The following is a 21,665-nucleotide window of genomic DNA, read 5'->3' as shown; positions in this document are numbered from 1 at the left end:
ATAAAGTTAGAAAGGGCGGAGATTGAAATGTGGCGAAATAAGAACTGAAATGGGTGGCATCACCTACTGGACTGAACACTAGGTGAGGGTTTATTGTGTTAGTATCATCCTCAGGCTGGCTACAGTATCCAAAAAGAAGTATTCTGAATAAAACTGGCTGGTTTTTGTTACCATTAAATTGGGTAAGACATTGGTCTTGAATATACTAATAAAAGTAAAAATGTCAGTAGTTCTCAAAATGATTGTTTAACATTCATAAATCTTACTCTGTGAATCCAGATTATGCAAGAGGTTTGAAGCTTTAGTGGGCAACAGTTCAGTTGGATAGTCACACAGAAATTCTTCTCGAATAATTCACTTGCACCATGTACCATTACATAGCTTCAAGAAAGAGGGTTTATTCTTACATTGTAAAGTTGAGAAGAATTTTTTTCAGTTTTAAAAAATAAGCTCTTTGTTAAACTCCAGGCTCATCCCTTTCAGCTGGTGTCATCCATTCAGAACATTTCTGTGCTTTAAAAAGTAGAAAAAAAAAAAGGATGTTTGTCCCACAAACCTCTGCCTCCCAAAAAAACAACAAAACCCTGTATACAAATGGTATTCCGTGAAATTGCAGATGTCTTGTCTTTGCATATTATTTTGTCTTTTTCTGTTGTATTTGGTTGTGTATGTATTTCAAGTTCAAAAAAATAACTCTCTGTTCTGTGATGGTACAGCAGTCACACGATAATGTGGTCATGATGCAACTTCATGGCATCTGACTGACAATGATTCTGTTTCATAAATGTATACGCAGCAGCTATTACCTAATGTATGTGAGGGGATGTCTACATATAGCAGCTATTGCCTAACTGTTTAATCTTTGTCTTAAATGCTAATAGAAATTGCTGGGGGATGAAGGTTACTAAGTAGGATGACTTTTTCTTTCTGCTGTTTTGATGGTATATTTATGCCATACTGAGGCAATGAGCATGAAATCTGTAAGTCAAACATGATGTGGTAATCTCTCTGCAGATGGAGACTTGTAAGCTTGTGTAGAATATGTCTTCAAATATGAATTTATTTTGCTAGGATATTATCTACCAAATGATGATGGAGAATTTTATCAGTTCTGTTACGTGACTTACAAAGGAGAAATCCGTGGAGCAAGCACACCTTTCCAGTTTCGTACCTCTTCTCCTGTTGAAGAATTGCTCACTATGGAAGATGAAGGAAACTCTGATATGTTAGTGGTGACCACGAAAGCTGGACTTCTTGAGGTTTGATACAAAAAAATCTTAAAATGCTATTTTTTTTGTACTATATACACACAATTACGGATACTGAAGAAAAAACTAGTAGGAAAAGACCTGCACATGTCTGTGTAATGTATATGTTTCTGGCTTATTCTGTAGTATTTGGTTGAAGTTCAGAACATTTGCAGGTTAAACAAATCAAGATGTAAAAATGAATAGCACTAAACATGGACAGAGGAACATAAGAGTAGATATTGCCGTTCTCTCACATCTGTAGTCACCAACTAATTGGAGCAGGGGGAAGATACGCTTTGTGTGAAATGGTGCTTCTTGTAAGGAAAAAGAGTTATGGAATCAGTATACTTTTATACTTTTTTGCCCAAGTTAAGAGCCCTGGAGACTGAGTTGAATAATTGCAGGTCCCTCAGTATATTAGAGTAGCTCTTATTTTTATTTAAAGCAGCTTTCTATGCATTGTGCTCTTTGCTAGAGCGATGTGATTGGTCTTGTGTTTGTATATCCAGAGTCAAGGTGTTTTACATTCGCTTGTTGCTGTTTGTAGGCTGAACGATATTTGGACCCAAACAAACAAAAAGGAAACCCAGACTAACTTTTGTTTGAGTTGCTTCTTGGAAAATTGTTCAGTGCAGTTCCCTTACCTTGACATCAGACATTTTATCCTGTTAGGTACATCTAGGCACATACGTGTATGTGTTATGGCTTTCACAATGTAGGGATAAGAGATTTAGTACAGAGATACATCTGGAATATTTTTGCTTTTCAGATATGTACTCGTAGTACTACAATTAAATAAGTTCTCAAATATTTTTTATGATCTTTGTTTATAGAACTGTAGAATGGTTTGGGTTGGAAGGAACTGTATAATGTCATATACACCAACGCCCTGAAGTGGGTAGAGAGACATCTCCAACTAGATTAGGTTGCACACAGCCCCATCCAGCCTAACCTTCAACTTTTCCAAGGATGTTGCATTTACCACCTCTCTGGGCAACCCTTTCTAGTGTTTCACCACCCTCATAATAAAAGTCTCTTCCTTATATCTAATCTGAATTTATCCTTTTTTAGTTTAAAACCTTCACCCCTTGTTCTGTTACTACAGGCTTTACTAAATAGTCTGCCTGCCTTTTTTATAATCTCCCTATAGGTATTGAAAGGCCACAGTTCAAATTCCAGGGCTTACTTTTCAGGTGTTGGTGGGGTGCGGGGTGTAATGTGTGTATTCATTTTTCTCAAGAAATTCCTCAAATACTGCTGTAGAGAGAATGTGTGTCTCTACAGTCAGCTGTCATTTTTTCACCAAGCTGCTGTCATCAGAATTAGCTCTTCCACAGTTGCTGTCACTTGGGAACAGTGAAAGCACTTCATTTAAGGAAGGAAGACTTGAGGATAAATCAGGACACTGCAAAGTATGCTATCTAATGGTAGTCTGGTACTATGCAGTAAAAGCAATTAAACTTCAGAAATTTGAGAATTTGGGGAAAACTGTAATAACCTAACTGGGGAACGCACAATTTGTGTTTCTGCTCAAACACTGGAGTAATTAGTTGTCTATTTGTTTGATTAGAGTGAAGGGGAGAAAAATTACCAAACCCCATTATTCTCTTTTTTTTTTTTTGCACAGTTTAAAATTGAAAAAATAATAAAAGAAAAAGAAGAGCTGTTAAAGGTAACTTCTGTTCTGGAAAAGGAAACTACACAACTCAGAGATCAAGTTGAACAACTGGAAAAAGAACTTAGCCATGAAAAGCAGAGATGTGAACAACTGCAAGCAGAGCAAAAGGTTAGTTGTTTAACTGATTAAAGCTGATTCATACTGTGTGTATTACTGCTTTTTCAAGAACCAGTCAAACTGTGAAAATCAGCTATCAAAACCCTTCAGCAGTTAGATAGACATTTACACTAGAATAGGTCAGTTCCTATTAACCTCCTGCCACTATTCCTTTTATGTCGTAAAATGGCTAAAATATTTAAGGCTTTTGGTACCAGGCTTGGTAAGAGTGATCGATGACAACTGTTACCAGATGTTTGATATTTAACTGTGGAATTCATAGTGGAAAGTAGTCGATAATTTAAAACTTTGCTTACATTAATTTAAAGTTTGCTTACATTAATTTAAAATGGAGAAAAGCTTTTCAAAAAAAGCTCTCCTTAGAGAATAACTGCATAGAACACAGGCTATTGAAAATGGTAAAAATTTTTGTTATGAAAAGCAAAGATCAACAGAGAATGCTTCTGCCAAGGTATGTAAAGAGTGAAAAGCATGTAGTAACTGACTTCTCTTAAAAGGTTTCACAACTCAAAAGGACAAGAAGCATAAATCTAAAAATCTGTTTAAAGTGTTAATTAATAGCGAAAATGTAAATGTAGCCTAAACCAAAGCCAGCTTAATTTGGAATTCTGCATGTGGTAAGGAGGAAATACAATACTATAAAAAAGGCACCTAAAAGTTGGACCTAATCTGTGTTTAAGCTGCTGCTTTTTAAAAAACCCAGCTTTTAGGAGAAGATTAAAAACATGTGGAAGAGAGGTGGTGACATGGACAAATTTGAAGTAATGAAGCCTACATAATTTAGCTGTGGACAGCATTTAATAGACTATTTCTAGGTACTAGTATGTACATGTCAACAGTCCTGTGTCATACACCTTTAATAGGAATTTGTTGAGAGAACTTCAAAATGTTCGTGCTTTGTAGTATACTTTTGAACTGTAAATGAAATGGACTGGAGTGTTGGTTAAGGAAAAAAGAAAGGATAAGATATTGTTGAGAAAAAAGCTTTTTCTATTAAAGAATGATATTAATTTTGCATGCATGGGAGAACTAGCTCAAATCAATGAGAGAAGGATATAAATTGACATTTCATTGATTTGCAGATCATAAGTTTGGTGGATAAATCTGAGTGAGCTACAAAGATAATGTTCATTGTCCCTTGAGGCTCTGAATTAAAAAAATGTTTGAAAGCAGCTGTTAGTTCCAGTCCATGATAGCTTTACAATTCCATTTTAGAACGATTTCTGAAATGGGATTCTGACTGCTGTCGGCAAGGATACAGTTAGACTGTATAGGAACAAAAATGTCTCAGTGCTTTCTCACATTTTGCAATGAACTTCTCTAATGCAGAATAGTTTTGCCTCTAAGATACCAGAATTTAGCAAATAGAACTTAATTTCAGGAATGTTTGGGTTTGTGTTTTTTTACTGTCTCTTTTTTTATCTACTGTTGTTGTTCTGCTTTGGCCTTGTATTTTCATGAAGAGAGAATGCAATGTGACAAACTTCTCACTTGTAGCTTCTGAGGCTGATGTAGCTCTGCCTGGCTAAAATACTATGGAAGTTTTCTAACTTAGGCTATTTTTTTTTTGTCTCTAAGAATTTGATACTGTCTTATTTTGCATTTTTTCCTATTTTCTGTTTTTAATTTTTTTTAAAAAAAGAAACATATCTGCTGAGTTGAAAAAGTGTTAATTTGTTTTTGTATATAAGCAGAATATAAATTGAGTGTTATTCCTGAAAATTAAGTGAACATCTACTAAATCAGGTGCATAAGTTAGTATTTTAAACACTGGAAATTTTAATAAGCAATGTGGCTCTCCAGTCTTAAAGATGACTTACTCTTCTTGCCCCCAGCCCAGTACATGAAGTACATCACAGGATTATGTAATTCATGTTTGCTGGGAATACATACAGTGTGCTAAGGGATTGATTTAAAGATTCCTGAGAAGCACTGACGCAGCACTTAGCTGGATTTCAGTACCTAGGTTTTATTTTTCTTGTGACTTGTTTAAAAAATAAAGCATCAACCAAACCCAAAAATCCAAACAAAACAACCCCACAAAACATCCCCATTCCAACTAACCTCTAACACAGGTTTTACAAAACATCTCCTAAACACAGCCCCCAGATAATCTAGTGTGCTTTGTGTGATGTGAATAGTTGTTGGCAATAACCTAAGCTATGTGTTAATTTGGATGTTTTCATATTAAACTACAGGAGATAATTTTAGAAGTGATAAGTAATCAGAATATATTTGTATTTTCTGTAACAGCAGAATCTTAACAGGTGCTTAGTGTGGACCAGGTTGCTTTGGCTTGGCTTATAGTTTTTTTGTCTTTGAAGGGTTGTTTTAACTAAGTTCTGTGGGAGCTTTTTATTTTCTTCTTTTGATTTCTAGTTCTCTTTTTTTCATATGAATGTGAATTTTTAGTTATGCTCTACAAACTTTTAATACATAAGTAGCTAAGAAGTGGGACAGCTGAATTTAAAATCTGTATTTTTAAAAATCTTTAACTTAGGCAAAGGTTTAAATTTTTTGGAATTCTACTTAAAAAATCTTCATATACTTTAGAGCCTATTAGACTAATGAAGAACAATTGATAAAACAAAATAGGCCATAAAAGCAAATATAGTTTTTGTGTATACTGGATGTCATTACCTTTGTAGTTTAAGGCAACTATAGTTGATAGAAATGTACTTCTGTTAAAAGTAAAGGTAAGTTGCATTGAACCCATGTGCAATCTCTCGAGAGTGTTCTTTTTTTGTTTGTTTGTTTTTGCAAGTACTTCCATCAGAAAATACACAGTATATTTCTGCTTGTGCAGAAAGCTCTAAAAAAATCCACAGTAGTACAGAGCACTGTGTTTAAAAAGCATTAATTGCATGTGTCAAGGAAGTGGATGTGTCTGTACAGGCACATGTATTTGATCCTAATTGAGTGCAGAGCTCTTTATGCTGCCAATCTATTGGCAACTAAAATTTGCTTATTACATTTGTATTGTGATAAGGGAGCCCTGGAATTATGAACCCCTTGATCCATAATAATTGCCAATCCACCCAATTCATAAAAATATTAGCTTCTTCAGAGAAAATTATATAGGTGTCTTAGCTCATGTGTTTTGTCTTTTGATCAAATCCATTGTTCAGCTAGGTTATATTTTTGTAATTGAATTGAATGTGAAAGGTGTGGTTAGGGGTTGTTGTACATAAGTTACTTAACTGTGGTGCAGTGTAACAAAAATAAGATGGGAAAGCTCGAAGTTCCTAATGTGAAAATGTCTCCTCAAAAACCAGTTTTATTAAAATCCCCCTTTTATTCATATTTGTTCATATGCCTTTAGGCTACTTCTTCTTTTTGGTGTTGATTTTTATCAGTACTTTATTTTCAGAAATAGCTCAGAAATAGTTTGGAGCATTGAGAAATGCTTCTGTAGAAGCATTGCTTTCTTGAAATAGACGGGAGTTGTAGATATGACAATGCCACAGCTAATCCCAATTAGTGCTTCCCTCCTACTCCTGATTAAATACCTCTCTTCACACCTAGTTACTCTTACAGAATTTTGGGCAGTGAAACCGATGTCTTCCCCACCTGCTTTTTGGCGAGTTGGGGTATTTTGTAAGTAATTGGGGAAAATATTAGGAAAGAGATAAGCTAAAACTAGATCAGTCTTTTAAGAACATGGCTTTTAAGAATCTATGCAGATGTAATACAATCAGTGCTCCATGAAGCTTGACTATTGGGCTCTATGCATGTTTTCAGGTATTGAAAAGATTCCCATTCTTTGAGTTTTACAAATAGGAGAGTTCCTGTGTTTGTGGCACTTGAAATTAGTGGCTACAAGAGAATACAGACTTTGGTTTGCTAAGGTGCCCCTTGCTATTCAGGAGATAAACAGTTTTGTATTGCCTTCTTAAAAGATAGCCATGTCATTTCCTACCAAAGGTAGGAGGATTAAACACCTTCAAGACATAAAGTCATAATGTGCTATTAGAGTTCCTGGAACAGATCTTCTTGTAACACGGTATTGCGTTCTTGTCCTAAAGGCTTTTGCTTTTTTAGATTTGGTTATTTTTTTTTAGTACTTTATCACATTAGTAAAAAAATTCGTGTTCAACACATGAATGATTCTGCAGACAATATTTTTTCTTCTTGTTGCCACTGTCACAGAAAAAAAAGCTATTTGCAAGACACACAGCTCTGCCTTAGTCAGTGTTTGCACTCACAGGGAACACGCTGTCCAGCCCCACTTTTTAAGTGTGTACGTATGGTTTATTACCACTAAGTTGTGTTAATAACCTCACCCTGCCAAAACTTGAGATATTGTAAGATGAGGGACAAATTCAGTCTCTTGTTTCTTTTAGGTTGGTCTTTTTCCTCATATCCAAAGCTGCTTAATGCAGTATGACAGAATCAGTTTAGAGAGGGTATAAGTGGCCTTTCCTTTTTCCTGCCCCCAAGCGTGAAAATTTCCTGCCCCCCTCATTTAGACTTTTGGGCTTGCCATAGGCTTGCTATATTTTCAGTTAGAGGAAAGTATACTATTCCTTTGCAGCAGTTTTCATGTCAGTTAAACCATTCCTACTTTTTCCCCCCCCCCAGATGACATTAAAATAGTTCTTACTGAGTGTGAAGATTTAACTTAATCTGTTACTACTCTGTGTGGGAATTCAGAGTAAATGTGAAATTATTGGAAATGTTTCAGAAATATCACATCCTTTCCTTACAACCTTCTGTTAGCGTTTCAGAGTTACTCTGTTTTTACTAGGGTGATGTTCCTGGTAGCATACTTTTATTTAGGATCATGCTATATATACAACTTGCAACTCTAGCAATATAACACTGTTAAAATAATGATGTAGTTACACACTATGATTATTTTGCTTAAGATGACGACACATTATACATGATTACAGAACTGTTTCAGGTTGCTTTTAATATTTTAACCTTTCCATTGGTTTACTTTCGTAAACTGGTACCTAATCAGTGTGTTGAATAACATTATTATGCTGCCTCTATCTGTATATATTTTGCTTTTTAGAAATTGAAGGAAACAAACTTTTTTAAAAACGGAAAAAAAAAGCTTAGTATGTTTTTATTTAGAAAATGATAACATAAATGTTTCTAATCTTCATGTTAGACATTATGAATATAAAATGTATATAGCTTTGTACATAAGAATGCTTTTTGGTCTTTGTGTTCCCAGTTTTGTGTATGCTTAGACCATGTGTAAGGTCTGTGGCAGCAGTGCACTTGCCTGCTGTTTTAAGATTCAGTCTTACTGTGCTGAAGACGAGAAGCATGCAGTAGTCATTGTGTGTCTTTCATTGGTCATTCCTTTGATACTCTGCAACCATTCAATTTTGTGGACACTGTTTTTGTGCTTTTGTAGAGAGCAGAGCTTGCAAAAGATGCTTTTGCAGTCATTGGTCTCCCTCTAGTGGGAAGAGGGCACTTCTGAACTGGTTTCTTTAATGTGAGTGGTGACAAGTCTTATTCCTCTGGCAGTAGTTTCTATGTTTAGCTTGAGTCAGAAGCAATGGATTTGAAGACTGCCTGTTCATCCTTTGATCTCGTGAACATTTGAATAGTGTTTCTGTTATGATGCTGGCATAAATTGATGCAGAAGTGAATTTACTGACTTGATAAACTTGTTCTTTCACGCTTTTTGTAAATTTAGTTTACCATTTAACTTTTTAAAAGCGGTCTTATTCACCTATCTGATGGGGAATTTTAATAAGGCATCCATGTAAATTAATATTCTGCAGACAGGTTCTACCTGCACAGTAGCTTTATTTATTACAGAATTTTATTAAAATATAAGGGATTCATTTAAGCTGGTTTTTGATACCATTTTATAAGAGTTTCTCTGCTTATGTAGTGAAAAAACACTGTTGTGCAGTGTGATAATGTCAGCAGTATGAGTAAGCAGTGCAAGTGCCCAGTTCAGCCTGAGTGCATAGAAGTGAGTGAGTCAGTTGTTTTTTCAGTGTCTCTTTGGACCAGGCTCTGTTTGTACTGTTCATGTGTGTTGCATGTGTGAACATCTGATGGTCAGGAAGATGCATTGTTTTAGGGGAAAAAACCTCCAAAAATTAAGTAAAAACAAACTGTCCAAAAGGCAAACTGCCCTCCAGGCCAAAAAGCAAACCTCCCCCCAGTTTCATTTAATTTTAGACACAAATTAAACACTGAATTTACTCAGGTTGGTACCAGCAATTACAGCACTCTTGGGTACTATAAACATCATATGAAGAGAAAACCCTGTTTCATGGTTTTTTTTGACTGTTCTGTATATGAATATTTCTTAAACTGGGCAATTGAAAATTTTTTCACTGGAAAATTAAATAGTAACTTGAGATATTCTGCAATTCAGATTATGTTTTCATGGAAATGACTTTGCAAAATCAATAGCCTATAGTGAAATTATAGCACGTTTTAAGAAATTAACATTCTGACGTATGCTCCAAAATCATAGTGTGTGTAAATGCTTTAGCTGCCTTCTGCAACAACTTGCATGGTTGTAATGTTCATGACAGTAATTGAGTGATTGGTGTAACTTATCACTAAGGCTCTTACAGCCTTAGACCTTAGTTTTGTAGTTTTGATCAATTTATGATGTCAGTTAAAGTACTAACTAAAGTACTAGCACTGTGACATCTTAGATTTTTGAAATAGACTGACTGCAATGTTTTTTAGAGCAGTATTTCTATTCAAGTCATAGTCACACAAGGGTAAAAGCTTAATGTCATTGGCTTTATTTGGAGTTGGTTTGTTCTTTTACTTTACTGAATGCTTACATGTTTTTTAGAAAAAAAAAATTACAACTTGAGGTTTCCTTGCAGAACTTTTGTGTTATGTGTTATGAGCAGACTTGGATTTTGTACTGGCTGCAGTGGTGCTATGTTGTGGTCATCATTTATACTCAGAGGTCCTTAAACAAAATAGGATGTCAGACAAGTGATTCACATGATTCTGTTGGAGCTGCTGTGATGTCAGTGGGATAAAGAAAAGGCTCCTGCAGATAACCGATCCAAGCCCCCTAAATGCTCTGTAGGATTTCAAGTGTAATGGTTCCTCTGACATTAAATTGCATCAATCAATCAATCCAGTAAATCAATCCAGCTGAAAGGTGGTGCTGCTTTTTTTTGGGTGTTGATTTGCTTTTTTAAAAATAATTGTTTTTAAATATATTGCCTTGTATTTTGTGATTTGACCTCTTCAGTGTGAGAAGCATAGCTCATTTTTAACTTCTCACCATTCTTCAGTACAGTGTATGCATTCTCTAAAAGGTGAAAAAAAGGGCTGCAGATACTAGCCATTAATCAAAGGTGAATGTTTTAGGTGTTGGAAGGTTTTGAAAAGGTTGGTAGGGAGTTCTGCATGGTATGGAAAGGGAAGATGAAACATAAAAAGTTATGCTGACCATTGCCATGCTGCAAGGTGTCACATCTGGAAATAGTCTTGGATTGTATTTTTCAAGTCTGCTGGATCTCTCTACCTTCAGTATGTTTGAAAAATGTCTTGTATGTGCTAATCATAGGAAGGGATGTCTGTACCATTCCATTAACCAGACTGTGCTCAGCAATGTTTTACTGCTGTTGTAAAAATCCACTAGAAGTAAGAAATAAGTAGGGAAAGCATGCTGTTCTTCATTGTTGAATGTGGGGATTTTTGCCATGATTTTCTGTTATAAAAATGAGAATTTAGAAACATTATGGATATTCCATTCTCAAATGAAAGATTATTAGTCCTTTTGCAGTGGAAATTTATTTGTTAAATGGATTTCAAACCTGTTTCAAGGATGATCCCAGACAAGATCTTTGCATATCCTTTAGATAGAGCTATATGAGCTTTATGAGAACAGTGTTGCATGGAATTACTATAAAATTATTTTTAAAATAATCAGTCTTAAATCTCCTGCCATTTTAGAACATCAGTAAAGATTTCGAAACCCCCATATTTCTTCTTGTTCTCTACCTGAAGGTACATCAAGATTTTCAAAATGGAATTTTGATTCTAGGGAGGTTTACCTTACAACTCATTGAATTTTTGTTGTTTTATTTTACTAATGAGACTCCTAGTAGTTACAGGATTTTTGGTTTTGATAGCTCTTTTGCAGCAGTAAAGCTGATTTAAGTAATTTCTGGTTGCTTACTCTTGACCCTTGTGGTGCAATTTGCTTCCCGCTTCCACCCTTATGGCTGTTGCAAATCTAGGGAGGGAGATGGGGGAGCTGCATTTGTAATGGGATTAAAAATAACATTAAAATTGTTGAGTGTTTTTAAACCAGTTCATTAAAATGATTCATGCTCTTGCTGTGCTTTTTTTATTCCTCTGTTAAGAAGGTGGAAGAAAATTGTAATATTGGTAGATGTACCAGACAAGATTAATTAAGCAATGATTACACAAAGTAATAATCTTTTTTGTAAAAGGGGTTGTACATTTATTTGATGTGTTTATTATATTCTTCCCCTTTAGACTCTTTCTAAACACATTTGACTTTACCTGTAAAATAATCTAAGAGCACTCATTTTAAATTTTACAGGCTCTGAAACCACTGTAACCAGTGTATGGGACTAGGGATTGCTGCATCTAAATTGAATTACTAAGAATTCTGTAAAATAACAAGTCGTCTCTAAAAATTAATCCTTTTTTTTTCTTTAAAAACTGTATGCTTTAGTTGTATCTAAACAAGTTTATTAGGTGAGAATCTGTTAAGTATGGAACTTTTACATTTTAGTACCATGTCCCTTTAGAATAACTAGCAAAGCAGCATCAATTGTAATGCTGTTTGTGGAGAGAATTTTTTTCAGGCTATTAATTCCATTTAATATATGTTACCTTTGGCAGCCTGTTTGAACTGTTTGTACAGTTTGTGTATTTAATGTATCAGATTAAATTCTTTTGAAGGTGCTTGGGTTACAACAGTTACAGTTATACCAAAGTGGTGTTTAGAGAAAACACAGATATGCATTGAAATAGACTTTTTACTATACTAGGCTTTCAAAACAGGGGCAAGTAATTAGTCTCTACTGCACTAGGGGAGGACAAGCAGTTATAGAGTGTGTTGTTGCTGCTGGTTATATAGCAAGTTTTACTTGGAATACTGACTTTAATTAAAATATCCTGCCCTTGTTACACCAAGGATTTGTATTTTTGGTTGCAAGAAACTGATAGCTCTTAAAAAATAAAGACCTTATGAAAGTTGTAGGTTATCTTCTCCAATGCTGTATTTTTAAAAAAAAGATGGCATGTTCATGAACCCTTGAAATTCTTTTTTATATTAAGACATAAGAAAGCCATTCAGAGTTTAAACAGTAGTAATATATTAGTCCTTTTCTTTTATGTAGCATATATAACAAAAATTAAAATCTACATGCTGGTTTAGTGTGTAGCAAGTGAGTGAGTAATCAGATACATTTGCCACTCCTCAATTTAATACTGCTTACCCCTCAACCCTATTCCCCCCCACCAAAATAATGCTCAGACTTCTGTTTAGTTGCTTATAAAAGTGAGGCTTAATTATACTTGTGAACAGTGTATCTTGACAATTAATGACTACAACCAGTCCTCATTATATTTTATTGTACTTAAAACATTGTTTGTTAGGTTGGAATTTGGTCAGTAGGGGTTCTTCGTAAAGTCTGGCTGATGTGTTTCTCTTGATGTAACAGTACAGTCTTGTTATTTCAGGACATTGAGCTTTGTTTAAAAATGAATAGATGAAGTAGTGCTTTAATCTTCCAAATCTAGAGCAGAAAGACAACTTGTACCTTAGTAGCTACACAAACACTCCTAAGTCATGCTGTAGATAGGTATGTTGGTCAGTCTGTCTTGACCTTGTTTTACACTTTGCTTCATATCACTGTCATGGTTGATAATAAGCTGAACTTTATCATGCTCCAATATCAGAAAAAGGTGGCATATTATCGCAGTATGTGTGATTTACTGTAGTGTTACTTATTTTTTCCAAGAAAATAGTTATATTGGAAAAAAAAAACAAACATTTTTGGGCTTATTTAAGATAACTTGACTTTAGATGGCTGTTTTGCTGCAGTGGAGATGGCATTCAGCTGTCCATTGCCTTAGAACAATATGGACATTACTGTAATTAGATAACGAATGCAATACTTGACAGTGGTTTCCCATCTTGTATTTGTCAGTTTTCTGACAAAGGAATCTGTTTTGGGTATTGTCATGATCCTCTGTCTCAGCTTTCATAAATCCTACAATGATTGCATGAACTTCCTTGAGCTCTGTGGGATGTTCTGTATGTTCCAGCTAGGAGAATGTCATGTAGTAACCAGCTTTAAATCAGAATTTTGTTTTGTTTTGTTTCTCCTTTTGCTTGCAGTTGTCTTTACTGTGGTTTGCTACTGTGGTGTAACTGTCTGGAAAAATGCAAGGTCTTCTTTTTAAGTAAAAGCAAATACAAAGAGAAATAAAAGTTCTTTGTTTTCTAAGCTAGACAGTCAGTGGTTTGTTTGCCTAAAGGAAATAGGCAAAAGATAGAAAATAATGTGTTTATTCTGCACTCTGAAGTATTTGGTAAGCTCTGAGTAACTGAGTGCTTGTGCCCAAACAAACTCCTTATTGACCTCTTATTAATATATGAACTGTGTGTAGCAATATTCAATATATATTTATTTATGTATACTTTAAATGAGCTAGTTATACATTTTAAGGAAGAGAAGAAATCTAATGGCCATATTTTGGCATTAATTCAAATAGCATGTTTTACTTCTGAAGAATCACATTCTTAAATGGCATCTATTTGCATCTGTTTTTAAAGGAAAATATTCAAGCATCAGAAGATTTTAAAAGGGAAAATAATGACTTGAAGAAGAGGCATGATGAGGCTGCTTCAAAAGTTCTCCAGCTTGAAGAAGATATCATGACTGTTACTCAGAAAGCCATTGCAAAAGAAACTGAGTTAGACAGGTACTTAGTCTTGTATTCCTTACCTTCCTTATTTTACTTTTCTTCCCCAAAGGTGTTATTTAAAACGAACAATGTTTATTACATGTGTGGATTTTCTGCATTAATAGACTGTACCATTCACTCTTCATTGTTTTAGTCTGAAGGACAAACTGAAGAAAGTGATGCTTGAGAAGGAGCAACTTGAATGTGTGTTAAAGACAGAAAAGGATGAAAAGGAACTTTATAAGGTAACTCTGTTACATGTACCTGTATACACTGGAATGAAGGGTTTGAAATAAAGGTAATAATGTTGTATGGAGAAGCCTAATAAATTGAATTTGTTAAGGAAAAAAGGAAATGGGTAACTTCTGTGAACATATCTTTAAGATAGTTATAGATGTTCTCGTATAAAAATGAATGAGGAAAACAGCATCTGAATTCAACCATGCTGTAAAAAGATTTCTAAGAAGGAGAATGAATCACCAATTTCTTAAAGCTGAGACACAGTAACAAAAATAATAGATTCTAGTGAGAAAATTCTTTAGTTATACAGTTCATCACCCAGTAACTGATCATTTTAATACACTTTTTCATAACTAAAATACTTTAGTCATTTAAATTCTCTCTCCAGACTTTGTTTTCTAGATCCCTCTTCTTGAGCCTTGTGTATAACTCTGAGAAGTTTTAGTAGATTCTCTGTTGCATTGGTTTTTACTAGCATGGCTGATTTCTTTTGCTGGTATTGAGAGACACCCATATATAGAATAAAATACACTGCCACCCTCCCTCCCCCAAAGCAGAAAAAATATATTTATATGCTAAAATAATGAAATCCTTAGGTTGTGTGAAACAGATCAAGTGTATTAAAAATATTACTTCTGTTCCTGGATTATAAAATCTCAAAGCATCTTTTACCAGCATGGAATACTTTTGTAAATAGCAGAGGTCTTCAGGTCTGAGTGGAAAACACTTGAGTGCAGGAGCTATTTTGCGTTATTGTAGGCAGAATTGTTAGAAGTAGTTTGCTGCCATTGAAAATTAATACTCTTGATGTAGACCTGTTTGCTTAGATGACTATGGGCTACTAGAAGTTTAATTTCTCCTTAGTTTTTTTCGAGTAATTTTTTTGCTTGTCCTTAGTTGTGCAGCATTTGTGAAGAGAGGAGTGGGTCTTGAATAACTTAATGTGATGTGGAGAGAAATTAGGGCTTTAACTTCTAGCCTGTAGAGTGGAGCTGTTTTTAGGTGACCATGCTGAAAGAATTCTAGCCAGAAATTTTGGGCTAGATGGCGGTGATAATATCAAATATTTAATTTTTCTCTTTACCAGTTCTATTCTCCCTCAAGTTAGAAATAGCACATAAATAGATAGGTGAACAGTAGTTCTAACGTGGAAGAAGTTTGACATGTTTTAGCATCATTGCAGATACACTTGAAGAATACAGAAATAGAAAACACCAAACTAGTAAAAGAAATCCAGACGTTTAAGAATTCGGATGCAAACAAAGAAAACATGATATCATATTATAAAGAGGAGGTTGGCAGATTACAGCTATTAATAGCTGAAAAAGAAAATATGAAGAAAGCTATTTTGCACTCCTCGTCAAACAAGGTAAGCAGTACTCAATATAATTGGCCTGATTTGAATAAACATATCTAATGTTGTATGTGCTTGACAAAAGAAAGGAAGAAGTTGAAGAAATCACCAGGGTATAGGCTAAGAGGCATGAGGATTATGATATTCTCTGTAGATGCAGAAAGTGGTGAGAAGACTGAGATCTGTTCTAGTTTTGCACCTTTTGAGCTTGTGGAGGTCTCACATGATGAACTGAGATTAGCTATGCATGGAAAGGTAATTTTTGGTTTCAGTAAAAGTGGTCTGTTCCTGCATTGCTTTTAGCTTCATGAAAAATGAAAGGAGGTTGAAGAGAAAGATTGTAATGTAGCTGTGTTGAGACTGTAGAGGGTGATGGACAAGAAAAGAGGACATGTGGAATGATTGCTGAAGGGCTTGTAAGGTGAATGTGCTGTTGAGCTACAATGCTGACTGAGAACTCTGCAGTGACAGTAGGGTTTTGAAGAGGTGCCTTAGTGTGCCCTGTGGCAGCACTGGTTATTTAGCAAGCAGTGTGGTGTAGCAGGAGAGTGAAATTGCTGAAGAACTCATATTTATGCTGTCCATGGTCCACGTTGGGTTACTTCAGACTTAATTTTAGTTGGGTGCTGTGGAGGCCTATACTGGGTTTGTATAGGTTTTGGTAGCTGAGTGACTTCTGTGAGAAGCTGCCAGAAGCTTCCTGTGAGAGCCAATGCCAGCAGGCTCCAAGATGGACCCATCATTGGCCAAGTCTGAGCCTGCAGGTGATGTTGATGTTTCCCCCTCTCCCATAGCCTTCTTTAATCTGTTATCCCAGCTGCACCTCTGGGATGACAGATTAAATAAGGCTATGGGAGAGGGGGAAACTGTGTGAGAGAAAGTGCAGCTGAAGAGAAGAGTGAACACATGACAGACAGAGCTCTGCAGACATCAGGGTCAGTGAAGGAGGGCAGAAGGTTCCAGGTGTTATAGCAGCCCATGGTGAAGACACTGGTGAGACAGGCTGCCTCCTGCAGCCTGTGGAGGACCCCATGCTGGAGAAGGAGGATGTGCCTGAAGGAAGCTGTGACTCTGCCTTGGAGCAGGTTTGCTGGCATACCTGTGACCCCACAGGGGACCTGTGCTGGAGCTGTCTGTTCCTGGAGGACTGCACCCCATGGATGGGATCCTACACTGCAGAACTGCATCCTGTGGGAGGGATATGTGTTGGAGGAGTTTGTAGAGGAGTGTCTCCCATGGGAGGGACCCTACACTGGAGTAGAGGAAGAGTGTGAGGAGTCCTCCTCCTGAGGGAGAAGGAGCAGCAAGAAAACTGCTGAACTGACTGCAACTTCCATTCCCCATCCGGGCTGTGCTGCTGGAAGAGACATGGAGGAGTTTGTAGAGGAGTGTCTCCCATGGGAGGGACCCTACACTGGAGCAGAGGAAGAGTGTGAGGAGTTCTCCTCCTGAGGGGGAAGGAGCAGCAAGACAACGTGTGATGAACTGACTGCAACTTTCATTCCCCATCCTGGCTGTGCTGCTGGAAGAGAGGAGATAGAGAATTTGGGAGTGAAGTTGAACTTGAAAAGAGGAGTTGGGGTCTGGGTGTGTTAAGATTTGGTTTTATTGCTCATTATCCTATTCTAATTTGACTGGTAATAAGTTAGATTAATTTTCCCCCCAAGCTGAGTCTGGTTTTGCCCATGACATTAATTGCTAAGTGATCTCTCTGTGGCCTCATCACAACCCACAAGCCTTCTGTTATATTCTCCCCCTTATCCAACTGAGGAGGGGAATTGTGGAGTGGCTTTGGTGGGCACCTGGCATCCAGCCAGGCTAAACCTACAATAGAATAACCATTAGGTGTTTTTTCCTGATGTACATTATCCTCCATTTCATCCAAAAGGAATGCAGTTTCTGTGCCCTAAGATTGTTCTCTGATCTACAGTGTGATAGGCAGTAATGAAATTTACTGGGAGTTTTGCTTTATAAATGTGCTCTTGATCCAAATTAGAGAGTCAGTTTAGACATAGTCTTTGAGGCCAGCATGGAAAAGTCAGATTATGCAGGCCTCTTTCTGGTCTATCTTGCCAATCTTTTCACAGCAAAGCAACTTGGATCTCAAAAGACTAGAGATTGTTTTAAAGTGATATGAGTTATGAATATAATATCGAAGTGGAAAAGTAGTGCTGTTGAGAATGGACATAGAGTTTAAAAAGAGCATACTGTCTAGCTTTAAGTTACATCATATTTTAGTCTCTTTCTTGCTTTGTTGTTTCTGAAGGTGTTAAATTGCTACTGTGTTTTATTTTGAAGGGAGTGGATATGTGTCAGTACTGGAGAGACCAAACATTTATGTCATTTATTAATCTTAAATTGCTTTTGGTGTTTCTGGTGGGATCATTAATAGTTTTACCTCACACTGTGAAACTGCAGATATTTACTGAAATATGTTACCAATGTATCATGAGCTGTAAAAATAGTTAGGAGACAGGACTACAGGGCATTTACTTATCTATCCATCTTCATAAATGGTTACAAAATGTATTACTCTGCACTTACATGATATTAAAAACAAATTAACAAATAATGGACTAGAGATAGCTGAATTTATGTCTGGACTCAGGAATAAGATGTTTATGCCATAAGGGAGCCTAGAGGTGGTGACTACTTTATATAGTAGCTTCTTTTTTTCAAAAAAAAAAAAATTTAAAAATTATGTTTTGTAAATCTGGCCTTCTGGGAGGAGTGAGAGGCTGGTAGTTCAGCTTGGTCAGTAGGCTCTTGGATTACCCTGTGTGTTTAGTGCTACACGCTGCAGCTTGCTCTTCATTACTATTTGTTTTGTCTTCCCTCTGGAAAGCTTATTGTGCAAGATCTTGGGAAATAGAGCTGTGAGAAAAACATCCCAAAGCTGCTTTACAATGTTTTACATCAACCAGTTGCAGGCACTGTAAAACCTCTTTCTCTGTTGATACTTTCAGTGTGTTTCTGTTGGATGAACTTTGCTTTTGATGCTGGAGTCCTGCAGTGATAAGAGCAGAGATGTGGAAAAGCAGGCTTTTTTTTGGTCATACAATTAAAACTGAAGCTGAAATTCCAACAAAAATCCAGAATTGAAGCTTCTATTTCATAATGAAACTATTTCACTACGAAATAAACTTTGCCTTTATTTCACAGTGAAATAAATTTGCACATCATTGCTGGCAGAGAAGACAGGTGTGGAAAGTAGTACTTGCGTACTGACTTCTTGATTTAACAGTTTTGCTAAAGCCACCAGGAAAATGTTGCTTTTTCTTTTAGATGTTTCTGATCCCTATACCAACCTTTATTTAAGCATTGAATTAAAAAATTATGAATTCTCTTCCATCTCTTCTCTTTCCTAGGATGAGGCAAGTATTTTGAAAGAGCAGCTTCGGAAAGCTGAAGATCAGATTCAGGCTAGCAAACAAGAAGCTGTTCTCATGTCAAAAGAGCTGAGTGATGCAGTAAATGTGCGGGACAAGACGATGGCAGATCTTCACAGTGCACGGCTGGAAAACGAAAAATTCAAAAAGCAACTTGCTGAAGCTTTAGCTGAACTCATGAAACTCAAAAATCTGAAAAATGAGCAGGTAAACTTTTAGTGTTGAAGTTTGTCTGTATTCATAAAATCTTTACTGGGAATAAAATAGGTTTCTGGATGATTAGTGCAAATAATTATCAAATTTTCTTTCAGCATTCAACCTTAAATTCAAACTGAAATCAAGTGCATGTTAGCTGATTTGAAAGTTTGGTCAGAAAGGAGGTTTCTGCTCTTACTCACATCTACTTCTCCCCACATATTTTCACAGAATAATGCAGTATCTGTGTTGTTTTGAATCCTCTCCCTGTCTTAATTCTGTTAAGTGAGCCACAGTAGCATTATATTCATTCAAATACAAAAATATATTAGTAGAAACTTGGGTTGTTTTATAATGTTCTTTTGTCATCGATGGATTCTGTCTGAATTCTTGTAAGTCCTTCCAATATTTGTAATCAAAGTTAATCTGCTTTAAGTACTTATAAGTATAAAAAATTAATGGAAACCATAATGGAAACTGTAATGGAAATGTAATGGAAATTGTCTTGACCTTAGTCTTGGATATAAGTATAGTGAGCTAATATATGTTTCATAATTTTGATTAAAGTTAGCTTTATCAAGGATCTTCAGTGACTGCAACTGTATTGAATTTATTTGCTACTAGGATTACTAATGGTGTAACTGAAGAAAATATATTCAGCTGAACAGAATTAAAATAGTACTGTAATATTACAACACTCAAAAGAACTATTATATTTAAAATGTCAAAGAATTGCATGTTTTTTCCTTAGAGTTTTGGTTGTATAGAATGTGTTTTGAAATGTGTCATGAAAGAAGTAGCAAGTCATCTGAATGCCTCAAGTTGCCAGAAAGTATCCAAGCATGGCCTGTGTCTAGTTGCTGGATGTGGTTCCTGTAGCTTGGGTAGCAGTGGAGTGGCTCAATCAGGAATCAGGAGCTTCAGTACCTATATGGAGCATTATGCTTTTTAATTGAAAAAAGACTTTTTAGGAAATAGTGGTATTTGAACAAAAGGGAGAACAGTTTCTGTATTTTTTTTAAAGGAAGCTTCAAATGCAGTGGAACAGGAATTGCGCAGAGAAGTTGAAGATCTGAAGCTTCGTCTACAGATGGCTGCTGACCATTACAAGGAGAAATTCAAAGAATGTCAAAAACTTCAAAAACAAGTAAACAAGTTTACAGAACAGGCAGTAAGTAGAAGGGGATAAATGCCACTTGTTTTTGGTGACATTTCAAAACCAGTTTAATTTCCTTCTGTGAAAATGAATGCTTTTTAAAAGGATTAAAATGTGTGGTAAGCAATGACTCTTTACCATTTTCTTTCACAAACCTAGTTGTGAAATTACTTCTGTGATTCTCTTTAGCTAGTTGTCCAAACCAAGTATAGAATTTATAGTAGCTGGTATAGAAGCCTAGTAGAGTTTAGATGAACCTACACGCATTGCATTGTTCAAGGAAGAATTTTGAAACTGAAGCTGGGAAAATCCATGATTACTACCTTTATCCAGTACCACCACAGAAAAGCCCAACAAAAAAACCCAAGTGCAAAAGTGGGGAAATAAGAACTTGAAGTAGGGTTTAAAAGCCAAGTGGGAAAGAAGTCTCCACAACACAGTATGGAGTTGTATTCCGTATGTATTTTGTAATCATACCACTCTTCCAAGATCTGTTTCATAAATAAATGAATCTTTTTGAATGATGATGTAAGTCTTAGGCCACCTAGCAGCTGAACCTGTCAGCCAATTTCAGATTTGAGGGCAGAGTTCTTCAGAATTTTGTAAAAATTAGAGTTGGAGAGGAGCTCAAACAGGGAAGAGGCCTATGCACAAAGGCAAGATGCACAAATGTGAATTCTTAAGAAAACCAGCCTTAAGTATTTCTCTTATCCACAGAACATTGCATAAAAAACTCATCTTCTCATCCAGAAGGTCAGTGGTGAATGAGGTGTCATATCAGAACATCGGTGGCTTTTCCTTATCTTATCTTTGGCAATGTTGTACATCTTGCAGCAAACACCAGATTTTATTGCTTTCGCTCCAGAAGTCCAGCAGATATTTTTGATACAGACTCAATTTTTCTAATTGAGTGTTAGATTTAAATTTATGAATTTAAGTGTAACTGATTCTGTAGAAAATGAGATTTTTCTATTAATTTGCTTAGAAATTCCGCCTTCTAGGGAAAAAGACCTTCATCAAGTAAGATGATAAAAGTCATAGTCTGAAGCAGTTTCAGTCTTAGTAGAATTAAATGTTTTTGTATATTTATTATTACCTGCTGTTTAAATGAGTGGTTCTGTCTAATTTTGGAGCAAATTATACATTTTGCAAGATACATTACTTTGTTCTTTGGCTTTCATTTAATCAAGTACCAAAACAAAATTTCTTTTCACAAAGAAAACTGCAGGCCATCAACAGAAACTGACAGATGCATCTAACATTGAGACAGCTACCGCCATCCTTACAGACAAAAAGTTGTCTGCATCTCCAGGTATCAACAGCTTAAATTTTGTCTGCCTTTATAAGCTTGAAAGTGTTGTCTATGTGAAGTAGTCATTGA

The 21,665-nt window shown here is 35.8% G+C and overlaps 1 protein-coding gene across 5 annotated transcripts in view; it reads left to right on the top strand.

The window, feature by feature from the left end:
• TAX1BP1 (Tax1 binding protein 1) overlaps positions 1-21,665 on the top strand; it is a 55,664-nt gene that overhangs the window by 18,843 nt on the left and 15,156 nt on the right. For 2 of the 5 annotated variants that reach the window (XM_039707304.1, XM_039707294.1), the window contains exons 4-11: positions 1,072-1,259; positions 2,878-3,036; positions 13,820-13,968; positions 14,105-14,195; positions 15,374-15,559; positions 18,913-19,140; positions 20,153-20,299; positions 21,503-21,596. In XM_039707304.1, coding sequence (XP_039563238.1) covers positions 1,072-1,259; positions 2,878-3,036; positions 13,820-13,968; positions 14,105-14,195; positions 15,374-15,559; positions 18,913-19,140; positions 20,153-20,299; positions 21,503-21,596 — 1,242 coding nt within the window. The remainder of the gene's footprint in view (positions 1-1,071; positions 1,260-2,877; positions 3,037-13,819; positions 13,969-14,104; positions 14,196-15,373; positions 15,560-18,912; positions 19,141-20,152; positions 20,300-21,502; positions 21,597-21,665) is intronic. The other 3 variants (XM_039707324.1, XM_039707315.1, XM_039707334.1) reach the window with 3 other exon arrangements.

The sequence above is a fragment of the Passer montanus genome, unplaced genomic scaffold, assembly GCF_014805655.1.
Source record: "Passer montanus isolate IOZ18808 unplaced genomic scaffold, ASM1480565v1 scaffold10, whole genome shotgun sequence".
Lineage (NCBI taxonomy): Eukaryota > Metazoa > Chordata > Aves > Passeriformes > Passeridae > Passer > Passer montanus.
This window is presented reverse-complemented; position numbering and strand designations above follow the sequence as displayed.